The sequence below is a fragment of the Megalobrama amblycephala genome, linkage group LG7 (genome assembly GCF_018812025.1).
Source record: "Megalobrama amblycephala isolate DHTTF-2021 linkage group LG7, ASM1881202v1, whole genome shotgun sequence".
NCBI classification, from domain to species: domain Eukaryota; kingdom Metazoa; phylum Chordata; class Actinopteri; order Cypriniformes; family Xenocyprididae; genus Megalobrama; species Megalobrama amblycephala.
This window is the reverse complement of record NC_063050.1, coordinates 22,088,152-22,114,255: the sequence shown is the minus strand read 5'-3', so window position 1 is coordinate 22,114,255 and position 26,104 is coordinate 22,088,152. Positions and strand designations below refer to the sequence as shown.

Here is a 26,104-nt window from a genome sequence, read left to right as displayed (position 1 = left end):
GAGTGTGGGAGTGGGGTTAGGGAAGCCCGATTGCACAACCAAAACCCCACTCAGCGAGCTGCAGGTTTCCCTTGCAGTTCCAGAAATACACCCTTGTGCTCGCCCACCCTTGTCCCCGGACAGCCATCCTCGCCTTTCAGGCAGGGAGGGGCCGGAGCTTCGGCTTTCTTCCTGATCGTGACTGCGGAGGGTTCCAGCAGTTCCCCGCCCGCTCTGACTGACTCCCCCACATTCCCAGCAACCTCTTCTCTACTCTGAGCCACAGCTACAGAGCACACCAGCAGGCCAATCTGGCTCTCCTCCAGCTACCTGGAGTTATCTAATCACAATAAATGAGGATAAATTAGCTTAGCACCACAGCGACAGGGCTCACTTCATGTTACGCAGCAGGGTGCTCAATGTCTTAGCGCTCTTGCTTGTTATGGGGATGAGGCCCATTACTTTTGCCTCAACTCCCAAGCTGCCACCTGAGCCATTTGGAGAAATCAACAAACTCATCATGCACTTGCATGGCAGTTCTCTTCCTACTGTGTAATTCGAGCAGTTAGCACTGCGTATTTCTTCACCAGGCAGACTTCATAACGACTGACCCCACCAAGGTGATTCAATAAAAAGCCTATAAAAGAATTCATCACCTTTTCTGAGGGACAACTACAGACTGAAAAGGGATGAGTCTATTCAAACAGATTGCACTGCTGCTATGAGGAAACAAAATAAGAATGTGGCGTCTCTCTCTCCCTTTCCTCGCTAACATAAGTAACTATGGTAACAGGCGCACTGCATGGCACTGCTTCCACAAGCTCTCCAGAAATAAAACTGTTGGGCTAAGAGCGAGCAGGTAAAGACAAAAGATCCCGGGCACCACTATTTATAGAGGCAGGCTTACATAATCTCCACACAGACCAGCGTTGGCTGAGGGAGGTTGGGTTTCGGGGTGAGTGGCACTGGGGCCACGGCCCTAGAATTGAGTGCGTGAGAGTGGTGTCTGGAGGTTACGCTGTAGATTATGAGCAAGCTTGAAAGGCTACAGGAGGGGGAGGAAGTGGGAAAGAAAGAATTTGAACAGAGAGGGGAAAAGACGATGGCGGATGGGATTTGATGGTTGCATTGCTAAAGGGTGAATGCTTGCATGTGCTTGTTGATCAGCAACTCAAGCTCCCATGGGACGCATATCAGCCTGTGGCGGTGGGAGATGTTCGCCATTGAACGTCACTGTATCAGCGATTACATCACCACCCGACTCACTGAGGTAACAAGTGCTAATGACAGATGGAAAGAACGCTGTCAGGGATAACAAACACATGATTTTACCCACTGGCACTGTGAGCCATACTCATTCCACACAAAATCAAGACAACACAGCTGAGGGCCTGAGATGACAATGTCAGAATCTGTTTGGTTAATGATAGTGGAAGGATTGAAAGAATGTAAAGAGGTTTAATTGACAAGTCTTCTATAGTTGACAGCCTGTTTAAAGGCAGCACTGTCAGACCTGGCGTCACAAAATCATTTCTTTTGACGCACAGAGCGTGACTAAATGGCTCCCCCTAGCAGTCGTATGCCATTATTACACTCTCTACACTATAATATTGATTCTTTAGAGCTTGACTGAACGAGGTGTGAATGAACAGCTCCATTCTTATCCTTCAGTTGATATAATCAGAAAATGAAACCTTCACACTTCATAAAACAGGAAGCTTTGAGAATTTAATGCAATAATTGTCCCATTACGGGGCAAAAGAAAGTGTGACTCACGTAAATATGCCCCAACTACTCTTACCAATGGATGCAAACAGAGGCTCAGGATCTCATCAATGCGCAAATGGAGGAACTCTGACTCATCTATTTATGCCTGTGCGTTAGATCTCACTAATGCTGTTTTGGCTATTATCCCATTGTACCGTGGGTCTGAGGGAAGGGAGGGGGATTGCGCATTGAGTGTTTTAGTCACACTGAACAACCAAAAACTACAAAGGCTGGGAGATGCATTTCAAATGGCAATAGCTATGAGGGCACACATGCTATGATGCCCAAGGGGAATACGAATATAGAGGAAGATGTGTGTTTATCTGTTCTCTGATCAACCATCAGATTGCTGACGTTGTCACATGGTTCTGAAAAGATGGTAAAGTAAAAAATAATAATAAAAACACCAAATACAGCATGACTCATCAACAGGCTTAAGTCTCCAAAACACTGTTGACGCAACCAAGAGTGTGTAAACAGAGGGATGTCAACACTTTTGAACTTTCCCTCTGATCATCACCAACAATACACTTAAACAATCACGATTAATCAACAAGCTTGCCTACCTTTCCTCTTTCAGGCCTCCCAACGGTGTTGCTTCAGTGTAAGCATACATAATGAATGACAAGAGGTGTATAATACACCTTAAGTAAGCAACAGAAATTAAATACACTAATATATATTTGTATCAATTATGTTGATACCTAAAGACAGTGTTGGGGGTAACTCATTACAAGTAACTTTGAGTTACATAATCGGATTACTTTTCAAGTAGCCTAACTAGTAATGCATTACTTTTTCAATTTACAAATTACAACAAAATATCTAAGTTACTTTTTCACATTTATTGACTGACAGCTTTCCTGTCCCCATGTTGAGAGAAATAAAGTGCCGAGGTGTTGTGTTCGCTGTGTAAACATGATGGTTATTGTAGTTCTAGACTAAATGTGAACATGCATTTACTCATCTCACTAGCACGAAAACATTCAGTATTCCTCAAAACTGAATGAAAACAGTGAAATGCAATCTCAGAATTTTATGCAAACCTGTAATAATTAACTATATTAAATTACACAAAATTTACATGCATATTTACTCTCTTTATTAACCAATGCCTTTGCTGCTGACCTTCAGTAATCTAAATCAACTATACTAATAAGCAAAAATTTCTTTAGATTAGATTTAGAAATGAGTGTTGAAATTCCTTCTCCTGTATCCTATTCTTCTTTGATCCAGAATGGCAGCACAGCTGAAAGGTTTGTTTGAGCTGCGCCCTCTACTGTACAGGCATAAATATGCATTTCCTTCAGCCTGAGGCTTATTTATTTCACTTTTGGTGGGAAAGGGCCTTAACATTTGTCAAAATTGGAACTTTTTGTTGTTGTTGTTGTTAAAAAACAATCAAACAAGCCCAGCATTGGTGAGTAACCAAAAGTAATGTAACACATTACTTTGTTACATTACTTTGTAATGTGTTACAAAGTAATGTAACACATTACTTTTCCAAAAAAAGTAACTAAGTAACATTATTAGTTATTTTAGGGAGTAACACAATACAGTAATGCATTAATTTTAAAAGTAAATTTCCCCAACACTGCCTACAGATGCTGCAACTCACCTGAATGAAAGCAGGAAGCCTGTTCTGGTTTAAATACTACCAGGAATTCATAATTGTTTTAAGTCATGCTACATAATCAATATGTCACAGTTTTGTGTTTTTAAACTTCGTGTGAACTCAAGTTAGACAAAAAACATAGTTCAACAAAACTTTTTTTTTTTTAAATTCGGGCCAGTAGTTCAGATTTTTATTGCCTATTTGTTCTTTTTTTTTTTTTTTTTTTTAAAGCAATATATATTTTATATTTGCTAGAAATAGTTATTTGCTAGAAATAGCTCAATTATTTTTAAATTAATATTTATATTTTATATACTAAATTACATTTTATTTCACTTTTTTTAATTATTCATGTATTGCTACTGGGAAGCTGTAAATGTTTCTGTAAAACAATTGATTGTGTTGCAAAAAGTTACTTATTGATTTGTAGTTTTAAGCACATTCTTACCGAGACTTTCAATTAAGTCAATGAAGTCAACTATCACATCTTTTCATGTGACAACACCGAAGAAATGACACTTTGCTACAATGTAAAGTAGTGAGTGTACAGCTTGTATAACAGTCTAAATTTGCTGTCCCCTCAAACTAACTCAACACACAGCCATTAATGTCTAAACCGCTGGCCACAAAAGTGGAGTCCTCTTCCACTCCTCCGTGACGATATCACAGAGCTGGTGGATGTTAGAGACCTTGCGCTCCTCCACCTTCCGTTTGAGGATGCCCCACAGATGCTCAATAGGGTTTAGGTCTGGAGACATACTTGGCCAGCCCATCACCTTTACCCTCAGCTTCTTTAGCAAGGCAGTGGTCATCTTGGAGGTGTGTTTGGGGTCGTTATCATGTTGGAATACTGCCCTGCAGCCCAGTCTCCGAAGGGAGGGGATCATGCTCTGCTCATTCATGGTTCCCTCAATGAACTGTAGCTCCCCAGTGCCGGCAGCACTCATGCAGCCCCAGACCATGACACTCCCACCACCATGCTTGACTCTAGGCAAGACACACTTGTCTTTGTACTCTTCACCTGGTTGCCGCCACACACACTTGACACCATCTGAACCAAATAAGTTTATCTTGGTCTCATCAGACCACAGGACATGGTTCCAGTAATCCATGTCCTTAGTTTGCTTGTCTTCATCTTTAGAAGAGGCTTCCTTCTGTGACGACAGCCATGCAGACCAATTAAATGCAGTGTGCGGTGTATGGTCTGAGCACTGACAGTCTGACCCCCACCCCTTTAACCTCTGCAGCAATGCTGGCAGAACTCATACGTCTATTTCCCAAACACAACATCTGGATATGATGCTGAGCACGTGCGCTCAACTTCTTTGGTCGACCATGGCGAGGTCTGTTCTGAGTGGAACCTGTCATGTTAAACCGCTGTATGATCTTGGCCACCGTGCTGCAGCTCAGTTTCAGGGTCTTGGCAATCTTCTTATAGCTTACGCAATCTTTATGTAGAGCAACAATTCTTTTTTTCAGATCCTCAGAGTTCTTTGCCATGAGGTGCCATGTTGAACTTCCAGTGAACAGTATAACACCAAATTTAACACACCTGCTCCCCATTCACACCTGAGACCTTGTAACACTAACGAGTCACATGACACCGGGGAGAGAAAATGGCTAATTGGGCCCAATTTGAACATTTTCACTTAGGGCTGTACTCACTCTTGTGGCCAGTGGTTTAGACATTAATGGCTGTGTGTTGAGTTATTTTGAGGGGACGGCAAATGTATACTGTTATACAAGCTGTACACTCACTGCTTTACATTGTAGCAAAGTGTCATTTCTTCAGTGTTGACACATTAAAATATATAATAAAATATTTACAAAAATGTGAGGGGTGTACTCACTTCTGTGAGATACTATATATTACACTTCTGTATTACATTATCTTGGTGACAAATCATCAGAATTTGTGACAGAAATGTAGAATACAGGGCACATACAACATATGTCTTAAAAAAAAATGGATGTACAAGATTAATTAATGTGAAAGTTTCCATGGCAACAGAAAACTGGCCAGGTGATCTTTCAGCTGGCCTGAAATGCTCTCACACTGAAACTGGTTCATCAGGCCATCCTTATTGTTAAGCCCTTTTTTTAAAATGGCACCATTAAGTACTCTCTAAAAACAGACTGTATTAAGACTTGTAGCTTCAGTGTTCATGAAGCAGCTCAATGAATCTCACTCTTTATGTAAAGGTGTAAACACTGGTCTTCATTTGACCATGTGGCATGAAATGCTGACTGGATTTCTGCACAGACACTTACCTTATGTTCACTAATATCTATGATACAATGAAAACTGAGACTGTCTACCTGAAACAGAATAAAAATAAATGTAGAGAGTAGAGACACAGACTACACAGAATATATACTTTCCTGCAACAATACAAAAGCAACTTTAATATTTAAAGCTAACTTGAATTTTTGTTGTATTTAATACATGAACAGACATTTTTTTTGTAAATATTACAGCTAACTAAAATTAAACTGAATTTAATTTAGTTTAATTTACTGTAATTGTCAAGACTCACTTTGAATGTTCGCTTGACAGAGCCTTGTTTGAAAACTTTGAAGAAAAAAAGCCTTGAAGTTTAACGGTCTGTAGACCTTATGAACATTATAGATTGCAATTCAGTATATTCCTCTGTTATTGCAATTCAACTTCCCATGAGGTGTGGCCAATTCAATTTATATTCAAACACATGAATTACATACAGTACAAAGAAGCAAATCCTGGCTATAATCAGAGTAAAAAAAAAAAAAAAATCACACAATGCTTTAAAAAAACATCATCCATAAAGAGATATGTTTTGAATATTTAAGTACAAGATTCATTTCAACTAAAGAAAGATTTTATAAGAAGATTTCAATTTATTCTTTTAAATGAAGCCAAACAGCAATGGACCAAAAAAAGTGCACGGTCTTCTCCTGGTTCAAACATATGATATTGTTTTGTCTGATCCAGAAAAAGCTCACGGCTCTTCAAACCTGAGGATATAATCACATTAAACCAGACATAAAATTTAAATATTTAAACAGGGCTCTTGATTATTAAATTAAAAGAGCAAATAAAAAAAAAAATCCACCAATTATCTAAATTATGTAAAAATGAAATACACTTTGTAGTAACAAACATATGGCACCAATTGAGCATCATGATTTATTCTGATTCTGGCCTGCTACTGATTTTCAATACTCTTCAGCCATTATCAGTACAGTCAGAGCCGACCAGCCAGTAAACGGGTGGCTACCCTGCCCTCGTCCAGTGCTATCACTGTACTGTTCCCAGATGTATCCTGTTTCCAGATACTGCTTGTAAACGTTATTGATGAGGTTAGTCCTGAGCTCTTGGTAGAGGGTAGCTGCCTTCTCTTTGTATGGCCCTTCTATGCTGCCATAGTGATGCAGTGCTCTAACAGCCAGGTAGTTAATGTTGATCCAGATCGGTCCTCGCCAGTAGGGGGCATCGTGTTCCGTGTTCCTCTTCATATATAGGGGATCTGCACGCGAGAGTGAGCGCAGGCCATAGGGCGTCCAAAGGCGTTCAGGGTCTTGAATGTCTCGCAAAATATGCTCCATTTTTGGCGAGTCTGGTGTCAAAATATGAAGCAAGAATGGAAAAAGGCTAACGTAGCCTAATGCATTCACGTACTGCAGCTTAGGGGCTCTGCGAACAGAGCGAACCAACCGTGAGACCGGGAACTGGTGCCGTGGTTGTCCAGGAGGCACAAACACTTTCTCCTGCTGAAGCGAGACCGCCTGGGTGTGATTGCCGTAATCACTGAAGGTGTGCAGATTCTCGGACCAGTGCAGTTCGTTTAACAGATTGTTATTGCTGAGAGTACGATGGGTGTTCTCGTACACCTGATGGGGTTCCCCAAGTATACGTGCCATATTCGCCATGATGCCAGAGGCGAGGGTCATCCAGCAATACAAGTCTACATGCCTCTCATCAGCAGATGGGTGGGAGGCCCGTGGGTAGTCATCCAGGCCAGAAGTCAGGGTCTTGGGATTTAGGAAAAGGTTGGTGTCTTTGTCCCTGCCTCGCCAGCGGTAGGAGTTGGCGATGGGTCCGGCTTGTGTGGCGTTAAACCACTCAAACCAAATCTGTAGTCTTGGGTACAACCTTTTCAAGAACGGAAGCATGGTCTGAGAGGACAACGAATCTGGTTGAGCATCCCGCTTCTCCAGCAACTCCTGTAGGGCCAGGAAGAGCGTGGGAGGGTTTGCGTTTTCATTGTGCTGCACTATAAACTCGGACGGTACTTTGCTGCGTGCTTCATCATCCAAGATTTGTTCACGTGGGATCCAGCCCTCTACATTGATAAGATCGAGCCAGTGCGCAATGACCTCCTGTGTTAACTGACTGTCCCATTTGTTGAGGAGAAGTTGATGAAATCCTTCGTCCCAAAGAAAGCCCCTTGGAAAGAAAGATCGCGATGGTACTGCCGTAAACAGCGGCCCCTCAGGGTAAAGCACAGGGTGCTCATTATAAACTGACTGTACAACAGACTGTCCAAAGAAATATCCCAAGCCACCAAGCATGTTGCTTAAAGCTGCCTTGGCAAATTCGATCTGTGAAGATGTGAATCCTTTTGCTTGGAGGCCAAATGTACTCTCAAACTTCTCATCAAATGCCATCTTACGCTTCTCCAGCTCGTCTGTAAGCACTGAGCCCACAAGTTGATTCGGTCGTTCCCGGAAGCTTCCGGACTCAAACAAAACTTCAATCTGAAAAGGGGTTTGAACGGTCACCTGATGCAACACAAAATCACTCTCCATCTTGGGATCTTTCTGTTGATTCTGGTGGTTAGTGACTTTGTAAGAATCCACGGCAAAATAAGATCTTTTTTCACCTTTGGGTGGACTGAAGACAAATTTGTGATTCAGGCTGTTCTTCACTATGTCTGTCAGCTTATCAAGGCCAGGGCTCCTAGTTTGCAGGTAATTATATCTGAAAAGAAAAGAGTAAAACAATACAGTAACTTGTTGAAGTAACATATTCGGAAGAGGATTAGGGCCAAGAAATAAAAAAATAAAACCATTTCGAGATTAAAGTCATTATAATGCGAGATTAAACTCGCCATAAAAGTCGACATAAATTTTGAGAATAAAATCATTGTGTTTCGAGAAAATAACTGTTGAATTTCGAGAAAAAGTCTAAATAAAATGTTGAGAGTAAACTCACTAAATTGAGAATGAAGTCATGTTTTGAGAAAAAAATTGTTAAATTGAGAAAAAAAGCCGAAATAAAATTAAAATTAAATTGAGAATAAAGTCGTGTTTCAAGAAAAAAACAAAAAGAGAATAAACACGCATTCGATCAGTGTTCATTGCTGATAGAGGACATGACAGAGTTAGATCACTTAGTCGAGCTATATTTTATGCTTTCTTTCAATAATGATTCTCGATTCCAACTTTTGCCATACTTTGATGTGTAGTTGTCCTATCAAACGCAGGAAAAGTAGGCCTATTTGTGTGCTCTCTGTGTGTGCATGATGGACAAAGCGCCATATGCTGCACACCAGACGCGGCGTGTTCTCAAGTTCAAGGCGGCAGTGCAGTGAACAGTGAATCTAATCACCATACGGGCAAAACGTTCACTTCAAGAATGAAAAAAGTGGAGTAGTTGTGTTTTACTGTAAATGTGCAAATGGAAACAGAAAGGAAACTCTATATTATATCTCTACATAAGCACAGACTTTATTAAATAGCCTACACAGAAAGCTATACATACACACTCGTCCAGCCTAAGGTGAAGTCATGCTTATCTGCACATAGTATGTTTATTAATAAGGGGTGTACAGAATCTTTTAATAAACGTTTTCACGTTAAGCGTTTTAGAATGAGTAGGCCTTGGGGAAGTAACAGTATTATCAATTTTCTGGTATCACGATAGCAAAATTGTCTCCATAACATCGTGGTCACATGATGACTGTATGAAACGCTAGGTCTTTTGTATTTTTTTTCAGCCCAGTGGAGCAGAGTGGAGGGAAGTGTGAACTAGGGTTGGGAACCGAGAACCGGTTCTTATGCAGAACCTGTAGTGTTTTTTGAAAAGTACTGGAACCGTGCAAAATTTCTACGTTTTGGTTCTGAAAACAGTTCTGGTGTGATGGGTGGGTGAAGTGCGAGGAGCATATCCTTTAATAGAGACGTCTCACCTCATGAATATTATAGCAATGAATGCACTTAAAAGCCCTCACACTACTCATATATGTCAGATATCAATGCAGAGAGAGAGAGAGAGGTGCACAAAGCTGCACGATTAACCTTTAAAAGATCACATTCTCGATTTCATCACCCACACAGGGTCTAATTCCTAAATGACAACGATTCGCCTGTGTATATTAAACCTTTGACACAAAAATAAAATCACATTCAAATCTGCGTTCGTGCTGCCGCTGATCTACAGAGAGCAGTTGTCGTGTTTAGATACAAATAGCTTCACAAACAATCTTTTCAACACACAGTATCATAATTTCTGTTACAAATATTATAGTTATCACATAAGTATACAAAAGTTTATTATTCAGATATAAACGCTGATGTCTATTACTGTTCAAAATAGAATAAATCACCTTTTGAGAGTAACTGTGCTTCAAATAAGGACTGTATCGATTGCATTGTTACACCACTAGGTGGCAACAAATTCTTTCAGAAACAAGTGAAGCCTTTATGAATCCAGCTTACAAAAATATTCAGGTTCACCTGTTTGGATCTTACATGTGTGTTCAAGCATCTTATTTGTGTTGAATTTGTGGTAACACTTTACAATAAGGGTCATTTTTTGACATTAGTTATTGCATTAACTAATATGAACTAACCACAAGCAATACATTTGTTACTGTGTTTGTTGATCTTTGTTAACCTTAGTTAATAAAAATACAGCTGTTCATAGCTTGTTGATGTTAGTTAGTTTACAGAGCATTAACTGATGTTAACAAATAAGCTTGATTTTAATAATGTATTAGTAAATGTTGAAATTAACATTAACAAGAATTAAAAAATGCTGTAAAAATGAAGTTCATTATTAGTTTGTGTTAATGTAGTTAACTAATGTTAACTTTATTGTGAAGTGTTAGCAAATTTGTTGAGATCAGCAGTCTTTTAAGCTCATTTTACAAGTATATTAAACACAAAAAGGATTGTTTGATTTGAGTATTGTGTATTTTTTCCCCTTACTACTATTTTTTTATTGGTTGTTTATTTTTTTTCCCTTGTTATGAAAACTGAAAACCTTACACTGGAAGTTCCTGTTTCAAACTGACTTGACTGTTTTTTTTTTTTTTTGCACTTTAAAATGAATACCTAATCTACGTGGTAGGTACAGTAGGAAGTAGCATAGAGAATGTTAGAAAAAATAATAGATGTTACCTTTGTCAAGGTCCAGCTGGTGCAATTATTTTGTTTTATAAAAGAGAGTTTTATTTAAAAGGGATTTTTATTTTTATTTTTATTTTTAAAGGGAGTCCTTTGACCCATCTCATACTATACCTTATACCTCTAAGCAACAGTTATGATTAGAGACTAAAGAAAAGAGGACAGGATATGACATGGTTAATTTCTACATCACTGTAATGTTCAAACATTGTCTTCTTAAATATCACAATAAATATCGTACCGTATTTTTTTACCAAGGTATTATCGTGTACTCTAAAATTTTGAAATCGTTACATCCCTTGTAGGCCTACATCGCACAAATTGTACTGTTTTTTTTCTACTAAGAAAGACCCAGCTGCTTGCATATTCTCTTTAAAGTTCATATGCTACTTATTATTCAGTTCTAATTAGCTAAAGCTGTATTTCTTTGTTATTGAAAGAAAGCCTATAATATATAGTTATCCAACTCCTCTAGGATCAGTATGCAATAAATATAACACGGATCGAATGCGTGTTTATTCTCGACATTTTATTTAGACTTTTTTCTTGAAACACAATGACTGTATTCTTGAAATGTAATGATTTTATTCTCGACATTGTATTTCGACTTTTTTTTCTCAAAATTTAACTAATTTAATCTTGCATTATAATGACTTTAATCTTGAGATTGTTTTTTTTATTATTATTACTTGGCCCTAATCCTCTTCTATAAACATATGATAGCAAATCTGAATGTCTTTAATTTTCCTCAAACCCCTCACCCACCACTTCTCATCTGAGCACCATACTACTAATAAGCTTTTATGTTTGAGAACAATTGAAGATTTCCTATATTTTGAAATCCACTAAATTTTAAAACTAAAAATGCTTTCCATGTTTTAGTTGTTAGTTTTTGTTAAAAAAAGCAATTAATTAGTAAATATAATTAATAAATATTAGTAACTTTCTATTTTAATACTAAAATACATATTGTTTTAATTTAATATTATTATAAAAGTTTTATTCTGAATAATTATTGCTCAAAATCAAAATTTCTTCCTGTTTTAATTGTTCACAATTATTACTTATTAAATAAGATTCTAGTGTATCATAAACGTAAGATACCTGGCATATTTGCCACCAGCACCTTCCCCCGCAGTGGGTTTGCCAAAAGTGATCTTGAAGTTGCCAAGCTCCTCAGATGTTCCTGTCACAGAGCTCAAGCGATTTTTCTCCTCAACATGAGCCTGCAATGAACCTTGAATATCCGTGGCAGCGTAGAACATCAGTGAAATCACAGGAGCCGAGGAAGCAATGCTCTGCCAATCAGAAACAAAGACAGACAGAGATATTTCTATATTTTTTGTTTCTTGAGTTACATGCATGCAAACTTTGGAAAAAGAATATTAATGGTCACAGACAGGAATGTTCTATGCAATTGTTTTGATCAAGGGAAAAAAGATACATTTCTAGTTTTAACATTATTTGTTCTTCAGACATTTCTTTTTAAAAGAAAAAAGTATCATCTATATGCAATATAGCCCACATTTGGTTTTTGACCATTGAAAATATGTAAAATTTAACTATTTATTCTTGAAGCCAAATTGAGATCCAAATATATCTGGAATTAATTCATATTGGGCCTTCAAAATGAAAATACTGAAAAAAGAAGTTTGTTAAAAACCAAAATCTAAAAGGATATTAAGATATTGTTAATACTTCTTGAGTTACAGGTATGCAAAATAGTGTGACTCAATTTATTCATGACATTTGATATTTTGGATCTCATCACTATTTATGTTTGTCTTTCTTCAGAAAAAAATTTGAGCCAGGGAAGTTTGCGAAATTTGGTTGATTTGATACGGAATGACCCATTGTTTTCCATGACTGTGAGAACTGTGATCTTCATGCATATTGATTTAATGTCCTTTAAAAAAATCTAATAAATATTAGTAATTTCACATTTATGTATTTGAAATTAAGCCAGATATTTTAAAATCAATTTTTTTGTTGTTGCAAAATTAATAAATATTAATGCATTTGTTATCAAATTTGTCTTTTTAGAAACTTGGAGAACGGTGGGGTAGCTCACCTACCAGCAAAAAGTTTATTTATTTATTTTTTTTTACTTTATTTATTATAAAACTATATATTAAATATATTATTATATTAAAACCTATATTACTCCTATTATATTACAATAAAATATCCTTATATTTTACTATTTTGTTATATAAATCAGATAATGCCGGCTTTTAAACAAAAACTGTAAAAGCATTACATGTTGTTTTGCAGTAATCCTCCAAGTCCAGTCTCCACCATGATCTCCACCCATACGCTTCACAAACTCTGTGGTCAGTGTGAAATCACGGTCATGAATCTCCTGGACTCCAAAAGAGACTCCGTCATGCATTAGCCATCCGTAGCCCTGCAAATGGTCACCTTGCTCACAAGTGTGCCTTAGATTTCCCTCCATATCAGTGAACTGACGCATCCACATTAAGCCTAAATAAATCAACAGAAAAGGCAGGGTTGTAATAACCTCACAACATCACAAAGACATAGAGTAAGAAAGCAAACGGTGCTTAAAGACAAGGTGTGAATCTGAAGCACCCCACCTGTCACAACAGATCTAGGACTTCTTGTTTTCATCCCAAAGTACACCTGGGGCCGATAGGAACCCCAATATCTTTCAGGAGACACAGCAGGACTTGAGCTATTAGCATCCAAGACCCGTGGAGAAGGGTGCAAAGTCACAACCCTCCTAGCCAAGGATGATCGCATATAAAGGGCATAGAAGAACCAGATGAGGCTGAAGATACACAAACCGATGGATATATTAATAAACACCTTCCCAATGTCAGTTTTCTTTTTCTTCTCCTTGCGTGGTGGAGCAGGTGCTTTTTCCTCCTTTCTTGGGCTAGGTACCCCATCACCTGTTGCAACCCTCTTCCTTCGCCGCCCCATCTTTCTTTTGACCTGACCAAGCCGGTCTGAGAATGACAATCATTCAAATGCACCTGAAAATCACCAAAAAACAAGAGGTTTTCACTAAATGTTTAGACTGTTGACAGTGATTGCAGCCTAAGAAGCTCATAAACTAAAAGCTGACATTTCTGTCTTATAGTAATGCATTTACAGGAATATATATATATGCCCCTAAAATATGACTATAATGTTACACCTGTCAATATACAAGAATTTGCTTATTAAATTGGCTAACTGAAATAAAGAATGAAGAAATTAATGAATGAACGAACGAATGACTTGATGAATGCATGAATGAGATTAAGCTCTTCACTGTCTATTTAATGCGTCTGCAATGATCATTCTCTCTGCACTAAAGGTGGACGAAGCAATGAAAGAATTACTATAACAAGCCAAACACAAATTATACTTATGATTACGTTACCTTACGGACGTGTCAGTACTCTATTGAACATTCTAATCAGCAGCACGGACACTTCCGCATTTCTTTGTGAAGCTGACAACAATCATACATGAATGGTCAAAATAAAAGTCCTCCAGTGGCATACTATTTCTGGCGACATTCTAAAGTCCCCATGAAATCAAAATAACATTTTTGGGCTTTTAGTATATATATATATATATATATATATATATATATATATATATTTTATATTCTATATATTTTTCAGGCTGGATCAACCTAATGTGCATGCGCAGACATAAATGCGCGTCCCTTGTGTCTCATTTCGGAGGCGGCTGACTGTTTCTATAAAAACCGGAGCTTCTAACGACCGCTGCAGTGACGCAATGACTTTACCAGTCGGCAATTTGGCTCTTATTTAGAAGGCAGGACTTATTCCACCATATTGCGTGTTTCACTTTCTCCCATTCAAAACAACACGAGTGACACGTCTTGTGTTATTCTATAGTCTTTGTTTATATGTCGTGGCCACGACAAACTAAATGAACCGAACATGTCCCCTCCCGGTCACCGTACTACCTATCCAATGACAGTGAGTGTTACGGAGGGTTGGCTCTTCAAATTGAGGTGAAAGTTGATTGGTTACTCCCACGTGTGTACTGTCCGGCATTTTACCACTTGAATGACAAATGAATAAAGAAAAGCATTTGGCAAACTGTCAAAGAATAGCAATTGGTAAATAGAGAGAAAAAAGCATGTGCCAAATTCTTTTTTTTTTTTTTAAAAGCGATTTAAATGCACATTTAAAATGATTTACTAATGTACTTTTTATTTTTTTTTATTGATCTACATTTTAAAAAATGAATTAAATAACCTGTTTCAAATTTGTCTATTTATTTATACATTTATACATTCAACTAAATAAACAACTTTAAATATGCCTATTAATTTGCCCATATAAAAAGTGATTCATTTATATACATTTTTATGTTTGAATTATTAAATTAATTAATTGATTCTTCATTTTATTTTTAAGTGGCACTCCTGGTCCTCCATAGCCTGTAGCGTTTAGATCAGTAGATCCACTAAACATTATTTCTATAAATAAAATGGAACTTAGCATTTGAGCAGCATCTTGTCATGTGCGTCAATCTCAACAGCCTTCACCTGCTACACCTGTTAAATGTAATATCATGAAATGCCGGTTTGTTTAGGCTATCTTCCTTCACTGAGAATTATTTAGAATTAGAATCCCATTGACATAGGGCCTATTTGTGGTTAAACATGATCTGTCAAAGAGAAACGATGTTCCAAAACACAGAACCAGCACTCAAAAATTCTAATGTTCTATTGTAAAGCTCCACCCTAGCCAGGCTTGAGTTTGAATTTCAACTCTCTCTCGCAACATGACAATACACTCTTGTCTGATATTTTCACTCTCATTTTCCAGTTCAATCCATCAAGTGAATACGGACACAAGACCCAGTTGATATGACAATAATACAACTCTGTAAAAAAAATGTTTACCTCCTTTTTGGAATATTTGTCGGCTTATAAGTGAGTGGGTATATACAAACTTTTTGGAAATCTGTAGCTGGTTTTCTCACACTTTTGGTATTTGAATGTTAAATAAATCACAACACTGGTTTTAAATCTGTATACAAAATGTAATTTTCATATATCTCTAAATTAACCGAAAGACCAGCTGAGATATTTCTCAATTTGTCACTTTTAGTGAAATTAAATACTTAATTAGGAAGCAGTAGGCCATACGTGAACTTCTTGACTACTCATTTATGATTACTGAGGTTTCTGACATGCTTATTCGCTCGCCTACTGCTTTTCCCTAGGCTACTATCAGGGCCGGCCCAAGCTTTTATGGGGCCCTAAGCAGAATTTTATTTGGGGCCCCCTGAACAAAATGGACAATATTGATAAAAAATGAACAATATTAATATTAAATATTTAAATAATGACATAAAATGAACAGCTCAGATGGACATAAAAGTACACCTAGTACTAAAAAAGATAAAAGTAATAAATCTATTAACATTAAAGGAATAGTTCACCTAAAAATTCTCTCATCATTTACTCACTCTCAAGTTGTTTTAAACCTAAATGAATTTCCTACTTCTGCTGAACACAAGATTTTAGATTTTGCTGTATTTAGCCGAGCAGACTTTTGGGTGGCTCGCCAATGTATTAGATTTATTGTGGGGAGAAGAATTTATTGTAGGTAGTAGTGTAGCACAGTTCTTCAGTATCGATGTCAGTGCGCCGGCCTTCAAAATATCTGAACCCAAAGTTCTATCTGTGGGACAGAACTTTATACATGAAGACAAAAGGGCCACAAACAATAGAAAACTGTTAGGACCTCCCACAGGAGATCGATCCCTGCAATCTACTCTGAGCAATGCTTTGTCTTTCACACCTCTGTTTCTGTGAAATATATGTATACAATAATATTTAACATTTCTTTCAATTTTTGTAGGTGTGGAAGAATTTTTATTCATATGTATGCTTTTTATTAATATGTTCTGCTTATGGAACATTGTGTTGTTTATATTTTTGTATTGCTCAAAGAGACAGGATATAGTTAATTTTCACAAGGATTGCATGTGATCTCACATGCCTCTCTGCCTTTGCTTAAACAAAGAACAGTTATTGATCTTATAGATGTGTATGATCATTGTATGACAGAAAATAAGAAATGTGTGACTACCATATGACAAGAGAAGGAATACACTTGTATAGAAGCATGGTAAACGTTTCTAATATGGGAAATGAAACTATAATTGGACAGAGGCTTTGGCCTTGAAAGTTATAGAGATATAAATGTGGGAGGGAGCCCTTCATTCTTTGTCACATTCTGCAGCAACTTTGAGTATCTGTACTGCTGACCTTTTCTTGCAAGAAAGAGAATTGGATGTGTTTGTCTCTTACACAGTGATATTTTATTTGAAACAACATAGGGATAATATTTCAATTTTTTTTGAAAGGGTAATCTACTGGACACTACATCACTAGATCCATGGCTAAAAAGTTAAAGGGGTCATAAACTGCATTTTTTTTTTTTTTTAAATTATGTTTCCTGTGATGCACAATAGTATTTTTACCCTTATTTTAGCCCTCTGATTTGGGGCATCTGATGTGAGACTTCAGTGTAATGAATGCAAATGCTTTCATCATAACTGGCAGCAAACACAATGTAAATAGAAGATTTGTTGATTCTAGACAAGAGTCCTGAACACTCATGCCGTTTGATTGACAGTTCCAGCAATGGTAAAGGAAGCATTCTTTGATTGCTTTCTATATATAATTTAACCACCGTTTAAATAACAGCATTTTCATCCTACTAAGAGAAACAATGTGAAGTTAACCGTTTAGTCACTGGTTTGATTTACTGACAAACAATTTTGAAACAAAAACTTCTGACTGTTGGCCTACATGAATCATTACATATCAGAAATCACTGGTCACTGGTCATTTTGGTTAGACTTGTACATATAATCTGTACATGTCAAACGATCTGTAACAAAACAATAGTAATACAGTAAAAACGTTTTTACTCAAACAAGTGTGTTGCGCCACTCCTGTCGGATCCAACATAGAAGGCACAGCATAATTTTTTTTATTTCAGGCTGTCTGCAAATCCAATGCAGCTACTGTGTTTTCCCACAACATTTAGCACTCTTCAACGGCATGTTTATCACTTAGTTGCTCGATCCAGTGTTAGCGTCACGTCTGTTATTTACCTACTACTATTTGTCGTGCTCGAATCAGTGAGCGGGGCTACTGAACTCTAGGGTTCATGATGTCACCAACCCAGCAAGAAGCTTGTTTTTATCCATTGAGAATTGTCTGGATCATCAAAAGTGGCAGTTTCAGAATGTAACCACGTGGTTAGTGGGAAGCTGTTGAAAGGTATTTGTGATGTTAAAGGGTTAGTTCACCCAAAAATGAATTTGTCATTAAGTAATCACCCTCATGTCGTTCCAAAAAATGTAAGACCTTCATTCATCTTTGGAACACAAATTAAGATATTTTTGATGAAATCCGAAGGGTTTTTTTTTTTTTTTTTTCTATCACCCATAGAAAGCAATGTAATTACCTTATTCAAGGTCCAGAAAAGTAGTAAAGACATTGTTAAAATAGTCAATGTGACTACAGTGGTTCAACCATAATGATATGAAGCGACAAGAATACTTTTTAGACAGTGCAGGCTTCCGGGTTCTACGTCAGAATGCTGACTCATTATTGGCCGGCTCCTGCGTCAGCATCATACACATACATTGTGCTGCTCACAGAAGCCTGCACTGTCTATACAACTTAAACAGCGTAGGAGACAGACAGGGAAGAGACAAAAATGTTGAATTGTTGAAAAGTCGTTATTTTTGCGCAGAAAAAGTATTCTTGTTGCTTGTATTTGCTACTTTTCTGGACCTTGAATGTGATAATTATGATGCTTTCTATGGGGGATAAAAAAAACAAAAATATCCTAGTTTGTGTTCTGAAGATGAACGAAAGTCTAAAGGGTTTGGAACAACATGAGGGTGAGTAATTAATGAGAGAAATTTCAATTTTAGGGTGAACTAACCCTTTAACTACCTAAAAGGAAATGGTTTCAGAAAGCATCTAAAATAGCATACCCTCGATTAATTATTTTGAATAAACAATTGCTTCACGACCACTAAAAAAGTAAGTTCTATATAGTATGAATGTGTGTAGTATGAATGTAATCTAGACGTACTACATTCACCATGTAGTCATTATCATGTGACCTACAGTACCAGTGTCAGTTGTGTCGCTTCACTGCCATTCACAAATCCTCTCCCGTGGCCTCATGGGATAGTAAAGTGTCCATCGTATGCACACTTCAGAATCTCGCCAGAAGTACTAGGTCATCCAGGTACTTTTTGGCTACTCTTTTATGAGTACAGTGAATTCAGACATACTTCTTTTGTCACATACAGTTTTTTGCCTAATGTATAGTAGCAAAGTATGCGATTTCAGATGCAGCCAACAAAAACTAATCTATTGTGAGAGAGATACCATATTCTGTCCACCTTATTTTTCATGCAAGAGCAGGTACGGCCATTTGTAAATTGAATACATCTGGCTTTCGGTGTCATTAGCTTCTAGTTAATTTAGCTGTAAAAAACGTTACATTGCTTGATGGTGCAAACTGGTATTTCTTACAATATTGTTTTAATTTATTATCATAATTATTGATATAATTATCAACACACTGGTCTGTAGCACAAATTGTTTTACCATTTTCTGCTCTTTTGTTACACTTCTCGTTATTTCCTTATAGTGGCTAATGAGTCGAAAGTCTCAGAAAGAAAATAGCTAAGTTCAGTATTGAAAAATAAGGTGGAAGACTTGTGAAGTCTACATTTGTCCAATCGAAACACAGATTCTCTGTTGGTGTTTCACCAAAATGTACTTGTGCGCAAAGGTCCGCCCACATCGATCGCAACTGAAAGGCTTCTCACGTGTGTGGATCTTCATATGCGTTTTGAGGTTTGAAGATTGGTTGAACATTTTTCCACAAAGGTTACAACCATAAGGCTTTTCACCTGTGTGAACAGTCACATGCTTTTTCAGGTTACTTTGATCTGAGAACTGCTTGCCACAGTGCAAGCATCTGAATGGTTTTTCTCCTCTATGGATGCTGTGGTGTCTTTTGAGACTAGATGCCTGACTGAATCTTTTACCGCAGAGTGTACAGTTATGGAGCCTCTCCCTGGTATGAAGTTTTTGATGCAAGAGGAGAGTGCTGGGTTGAGAGAATGCTTTTCCACAATGTTTACACATAAACTTGTCTTTCCTTTGCATATGAGGAGAATCTGACTGTTTGAAAGAAAAGCACGTTGTGAAGGGGGACCGCTCGGATTGAGAAATGTTACCTCCATCGCTGTGTGTTAAATGGCCTTCCATATCAGGCATAGACAAGCCATTAGAGTCTATTGGAGTTGCATAGGAACACATAGGATCTGCGCTCCCTCTATACATCAAGTACTGATTCACAGAAGGTCCTCCATTGCATTCAGATTCAGCGTAGGATTGATGGTTTGTGGCTGCGTCTAATCTTCCGGAAACCCATGAGGCATAGGAAGAGACAGGCTGCAATTTAGTCTCTACTTCTCCATCACAATGTCTGTCCATTCTGGTTTCACCTATTGTGAAATACAACATGCTTAAATTACAGAAAAAAGTGAGCAAATATCTAGTAATTATGTCCCTGAAATACAGGCTCACAACAAGGATTCATTTGTAAAACTGACACTTCAATAAGCCATTGAATAAATAATACAACTTTGTAATTACCATTCAGTAAATGTGTATCTTCACTTATATCATTCACTTCTGGGTCCTCGAGAGGATCAGGTTGCATTCCATTGGACTGCCAGAGGAACAAATCACTGATGGTGAATTTTGTCATTTTGACTTTGGAAAGCAATTTTAGCAGAAAATATTATTGTTTGTATTTTTGACATACTGCCTCTGTACTGTGAAATATGAAATTTGATTTGTCTGTACCCTTTACAATAAGGTCCCATTAGTTAACGTTAGTTAATACATAACAACTAACTAAATAACAATGAGCATTACATTTGTTACAGCATTTTTTAATCTTTGTTAATGGTAATTAATAAAATACAACTGTTCATGTTTTTAGTACCTTTCTAGGCATGGAAAAAGGAAATGACCTTGCTGGCAATTGAGGCCTCACTGAGCCACTGGATTTTATCAAAAATATCTTAAAGGGTTAGTTTGCCCAAAAACTTAAATTCTGTCATTAAGTACTCCCCCTCATGCCGTTCCACACCTGTAAGACCTTCATTCATCTTCAGAACACAAATTAAGATATTTTTGTTGAAATCCAAAGGCTCAGTGAGGCCTGCATAAGCCAGCAATGACATTTCCTCTCTCAAGATCCATTAATGTACTAAAAACATATTTAAATCAGTTCATGCAAGTACAGTGGTTCAATATTAATATTATTAAGCGATGAGAATATTTTTGGTGCACCAAAAAAACAAAATAACGACTTATATAGTGATGGCCGATTTCAAAACACTGTTTCAGGAAGCTTCGAAGCATTATGAATCAGCGTGTCGAATCATGATTCAGATCGTGTGTCAAACCGCCAAACTGCGGAAATCACATGACTTTGGCGCTCCGAACCGCTGATTCGACACAAAAGATTCATAACGCTCCGAAGCTGTTGCTGTTGAGATTCTCAGTTGAAACAGAGTAGAGGCTTGGACCTGGAAAAAGTATTCCAACAAAAAAGGGCAGCAGTTTGGAAATTGCCACAGCTGTAGAAAAGCAATTTGTGTGTCATGAGTGTAATGTGATTGTAAACAAAGGCAGATTTGTTCAAAAGTTTTACCATCTCTCATACTAACCTCTTGATGGCAGTGCTGGACTGTGTCCTGGTCTATGAAGTTTGCTTTATGAACTGCTACAAAGACTCCTGAATTCCTGTACTGGGCGTCATCTTACCAAAAAAGCAAGAAGTTGTAATAATTTAGGGTAAACAAAGAAGAAATTTCATTTTAAATCTCAATATCCATTCAAAAGTTAATAGATTTCTCTCATGAAAATAAAAAAATACAATAAATAGATAAAATAACACTATTATTAACAGCTACATTTCTTTCTATGTTTGACATTTTATGAATCTATTCCACACTATACATAATATGCCTAATAACTCACTGGGTTATACACTTTATCCCTTAAAGAAGTTACAAATAATAACAAAAAACCCACCATACTCACGATTTTCAGCAGTCTTTGTTTCTCCCCCTGGTTGTTCACACCTCATGTTGTCAGGTCTCTCCTCTTTAATAATGAGAACATCTGGTTCATCATCCCCTACAGACTGATTGACACAGTTTCCTACCTCTTGACGGCAGTGCTGGACTGTGTTCTGGTCAATGATGTTTTCTCTGGGTATTGTTACAAAGACTTCGGCACTCCGGTACTGGGTGTCATCTTTAACTGCAAGACGGATGCACCAGGTATATGTGTGTGTGTAATATTCATATGTAATAAAATAGTTTTTTTCATATATTTGTGAATTTTATTACATTATTATTTGATTGGATAATTTCTCCTTACAATCTTTACCATATTTTATCTTATTGTTGACTTGAATCACATGTCAACTAATCTCAGAACTGACCAAAGTTATACACTTTACCCCTACCTAAGTTACAAAGGACAAAAAAATTAAACAAATACATAAAAGACCCCATACTCACGATTTTCAGCAGCCTCCGTTTCACTTTCTGACTGTTCACACCTCATATTGTCAGGTCTCTCCTCTTTAATAATGAGAACATCTGGCTCATCACTACCCCCTACAGACTGATAAAAAGGTTGCCATGATTCCTGAGAGGAAATGTGTTTGGAAAAGAAAATGTGTTCTGAACAGTATCAGTGGTGATACTATCAACTGATAGGGGCTAGACATGCTCTCTTGATATCTAGAGATATGGGTGGCCAAGAGCTTATAGACTAGTGTTCAAAAGTAAAATTCTAATTAATACTGTTATTGAACAAAGATGCATTGTATTGATCAAAAGTGAGAGTAATGGCATTTATAATATCACAAAACCTTTCTATTTCAAATAAATTTTGTTCTTTGGGACTTTCTATTCTTCAAAGAATCCTGGGATTCTTGATTACACAAAAATATTAAACAGCACAACTGTTTCTAGCATTGATAATAAGAAATTTTCTTAAGCAGCAAATCAGCATATTAGAATGATTTCTGAGGAATCATGTGACACTGCCATCCAAATCACAGAAATTAATTACATTTTAAAATCTATTAAAATAGAAAACATCTATTTTAAATTGTAAATATTACTGTTTTACTGTATTTTTGGTCAAAAATATTTCAAAACCTTACTGACCCTGATATATATATTTTATATATATATAAACAAACAATTTTATGATAGCAAGCAACATATTTGGGAAGCTCAAAATAAATGCACACTTGCATATGTATGCCACATCACTCTAAAAACTTAATTTCTATATTATTTTTTATAGGCAATTTCAGAGAATCATTGAGATGCTAGTATAATAACAAAAGACGAAATCTGTGATAAATGGGAAAATAAGCATTGTTAGGAAAACATTATGAGTGCTTTGAGATAAAGATATTGAACACAGAAAAAAGGGTCAGTGCAACCGATTTAATTAGTTAACAGAAGTTCGCAGATAACCAACGATTATCAGAGAGTGTAGAAAATATAAGGACAAAAAAATGAATACAATAAGTTTAAAGGGATAGTTCACCCAAAAATGACAATTCTGTCATTATTTACTCACCCTCAAGTTGTTCCAAATCTGTAAAAATGTCTTTGTTCTGCTCAAAAGAAAAGAAGATATTTTGAAGAAAGTTTGTAACCAGGCCGCTTTGGGGCACCATTGACTTCCATAGAAGGAAAAAAAAATACTATGTAAGTCAATGGTGCTCCAAAACTGTTCAGTTTCCCACTATCTTCAAAATATCTTCTTTTGTGTTCAACAGAACAAAGAAATGTATACAGGTTTGGAACAACCTGAGGATGAGTAAATGATGACAGAATTTTCATTTTTGGGTGAACTATCCCAGGCAAGGAGTTACACTCAGTTCATTGTTTATGCAGACCTGGTCAAGTCTTTCGGGCTGAAGAAGCGAGACGTTATCGCAGTGAACTGATCCATCTTCATCACTACCATCGTTATCACACAGCGAAGCGACTTTCACGCTGATTCGCCCTGGACATAAGCATAAATACCTTAACCGTTAACAATTAATTTACAATAGTGGCTTTTAATACAACAGAGTTAGTCCGAAACCAGTCTAATTGAATGACCATTCCAACCACCCTTACCTGGTGCTTTTTCGTGAACACTGGTTCTGGTTATAGCAGTTGACTCGTTCATCAGTTTATGCGCTCTTCGATAAAATGAATCCCTGATTTCTATCGTTTTTAATTTCTTTTTGAGGTGGTTATTCTCCTTTTTTGTTTGTGATATTTCAAGCTGCAATTCAGCATAGCTGTCCTCAACAAGTTTGCAGATTTCTGCCACAGCGGCGTTTGCTAGTACTTCCATAACTGAAGCGATTTGCGTTTGAAACGTTACAAAATTTGCCATTGCGCTGAAATCTGTTTTGATTAAGCTTATATAACATTAATGAGCCATTTCAAATGAGTGTATGTACGGGTCTGGGGTTCTCTCTCGAAACGCGAAGCTGGCCACAATGACTCGATAACATCCGCATTGGGATTTTTAAAATAAAAGCTCTCATCTTTTTTTTTTTTTTTTTTTTTTTTATTGCAGAAAGAAACAAGTACAATAAGGCAATACATAATCTTAAGAAAATCCAATAGAGCAGAGCACAGCAAAATATAAAAGTAAAATGAGAGAAAGAAGAAAAGAAAGAAAAAAAATTACACATCAGGGTCTTCTAGTTAAATTTCCTCAGTAAGCTAAGTAGTTTTCTTCCTGTTATGCATTTTAACAACCTTAAAGGGTTCACCCAAAAATGAAAATTATGTCATTAATGACTCACCCTCATGTCGTTCCAAACCCGTAAGACCTCCGTTCATCTTCGGAACACAGTTTAAGATATTTTAGATTTAGTCCGAGAGCTTTCTGTCCGGCCATTGAAAATGTATGTACGGTATGGAAGAAGCTCCTACACAGCATCAACCGCTGTCACAAGCAGCGTCACTGCGGAGTCGTGAACGCGGATTGACAACAGACCTGGAAGAGAAGACAATGCTGAATAAAGTTGTAGTTTTTGTTATTTTTGGACCAAAATGTTTTTTCGATGCTTCAAAAACTTCTAACTAACCCACTGATGTCACATGGACTACTTTGATGATGTTTTTATTACCTTTCTGGACATGGACAGTATACCGTACATACATTTTCAATGGAGGGACATGAAGCTCTCGGACTAAATCTAAAATATCTTAAACTGTGTTCCGAAGATGAACGGAGGTCTTACGGGTTTGGAACGACATGAGGGTGAGTCATTAATGACAGAACTTTCATTTTTGGGTGAACTAACCCTTTAAAGATTTACAGTACAACCAAAATTCTTTTTGAAAGACAGAAAATAATGGTTTTGTCTTAAGGCACTTACATTTGTGAATGAAAAATTTTCCCAAAATAAGAAAATTATTTAGCAGAAATTGAATATGTATATCTTCCATAATAATACCAAAAATTATATCATTTTTAGAAAACTGAGAATTCACCTTAATAGGAACTTTAATCCACTCATACATATCAGACCAAAACACTCTACTAAAGATACATTCAAAGAAAAGATGTACAGTCGTTTCAATGTCAGAATTACAGAAAGTACAATTATTGTGGTCAATATTAAAGGTGCCCTAGAATCAAAAATTGAATTTACCTTGGCATAGTTGAATAACATGTAACTGAGTTCAGTATATGGAAAAGACATACATTGAGTTTCAAACTCCATTGCTTCCTCCTTCTTATATAAATCGCATTTGTTAAAAAGACCTCCAAAAAACAGGCGAATCTCAACATAACATCGACTGTTACGTAACAGTCGGGATCATTAATATGTACGCCCCCAATATTTGCATATGCCAGCTCATGTTCAAGGCATTACACAAGGGCAGGACGTCTGGATGTGCACAGCTGAATCATCAGACTAGGTAAGCAAGCAAGAACAACAGCAAAAAATGGCAGATGGAGCGATAATAACTGACATGATCCATGATTACATGATATTTTTAGTGATATTTGTGAATTGTCTTTCTAAATGTTTCGTTAGCATGTTGCTAATGTACTGTTAAATGTGGTTAAAGTTACCATCGTTTCTTACTGTATTCATGGAGACAAGACTGTCGTTATTTTCATTTTTTAAACACTTGCAGTCTGTATAATGCATAAACACATCTTATATAATGCATAACGCATTC

At 36.9% G+C, this 26,104-nt stretch overlaps 2 protein-coding genes across 4 annotated transcripts; both read right to left on the bottom strand.

The window, feature by feature from the left end:
• Positions 1-6,039: 6,039 nt before the first annotated feature.
• On the bottom strand, positions 6,040-14,244 carry mogs (mannosyl-oligosaccharide glucosidase). Of its 2 annotated transcripts, none has more exons than XM_048196599.1 (5): positions 14,142-14,244; positions 13,348-13,749; positions 13,011-13,234; positions 11,855-12,048; positions 6,040-8,321 (listed from the first exon to the last, which is right to left on the bottom strand). In XM_048196599.1, exons 2-5 carry the CDS (start codon positions 13,694-13,696, stop codon positions 6,557-6,559), a joined length of 2,532 nt encoding a protein of 843 aa, XP_048052556.1. In that variant the 5' UTR covers positions 13,697-13,749; positions 14,142-14,244; the 3' UTR covers positions 6,040-6,556. The 2 variants fall into 2 exon arrangements, with proteins under 2 accessions (XP_048052556.1, XP_048052555.1); XM_048196598.1 differs by lacking the exon at positions 14,142-14,244 and adding an exon at positions 13,990-14,132.
• Positions 14,245-18,969: 4,725 nt separating this feature from the next.
• Positions 18,970-24,422, bottom strand: si:dkey-56e3.3 (zinc finger protein 264). Of its 2 annotated transcripts, none has more exons than XM_048196596.1 (7): positions 24,029-24,422; positions 23,803-23,912; positions 22,400-22,505; positions 21,906-22,136; positions 21,539-21,630; positions 20,454-20,529; positions 18,970-20,302 (listed from the first exon to the last, which is right to left on the bottom strand). In XM_048196596.1, exons 1-7 carry the CDS (start codon positions 24,291-24,293, stop codon positions 19,515-19,517), a joined length of 1,668 nt encoding a protein of 555 aa, XP_048052553.1. In that variant the 5' UTR covers positions 24,294-24,422; the 3' UTR covers positions 18,970-19,514. The 2 variants fall into 2 exon arrangements, with proteins under 2 accessions (XP_048052553.1, XP_048052554.1); XM_048196597.1 differs by having other exon boundaries at positions 21,915-22,136; positions 24,029-24,421.
• Positions 24,423-26,104: the final 1,682 nt, after the last annotated feature.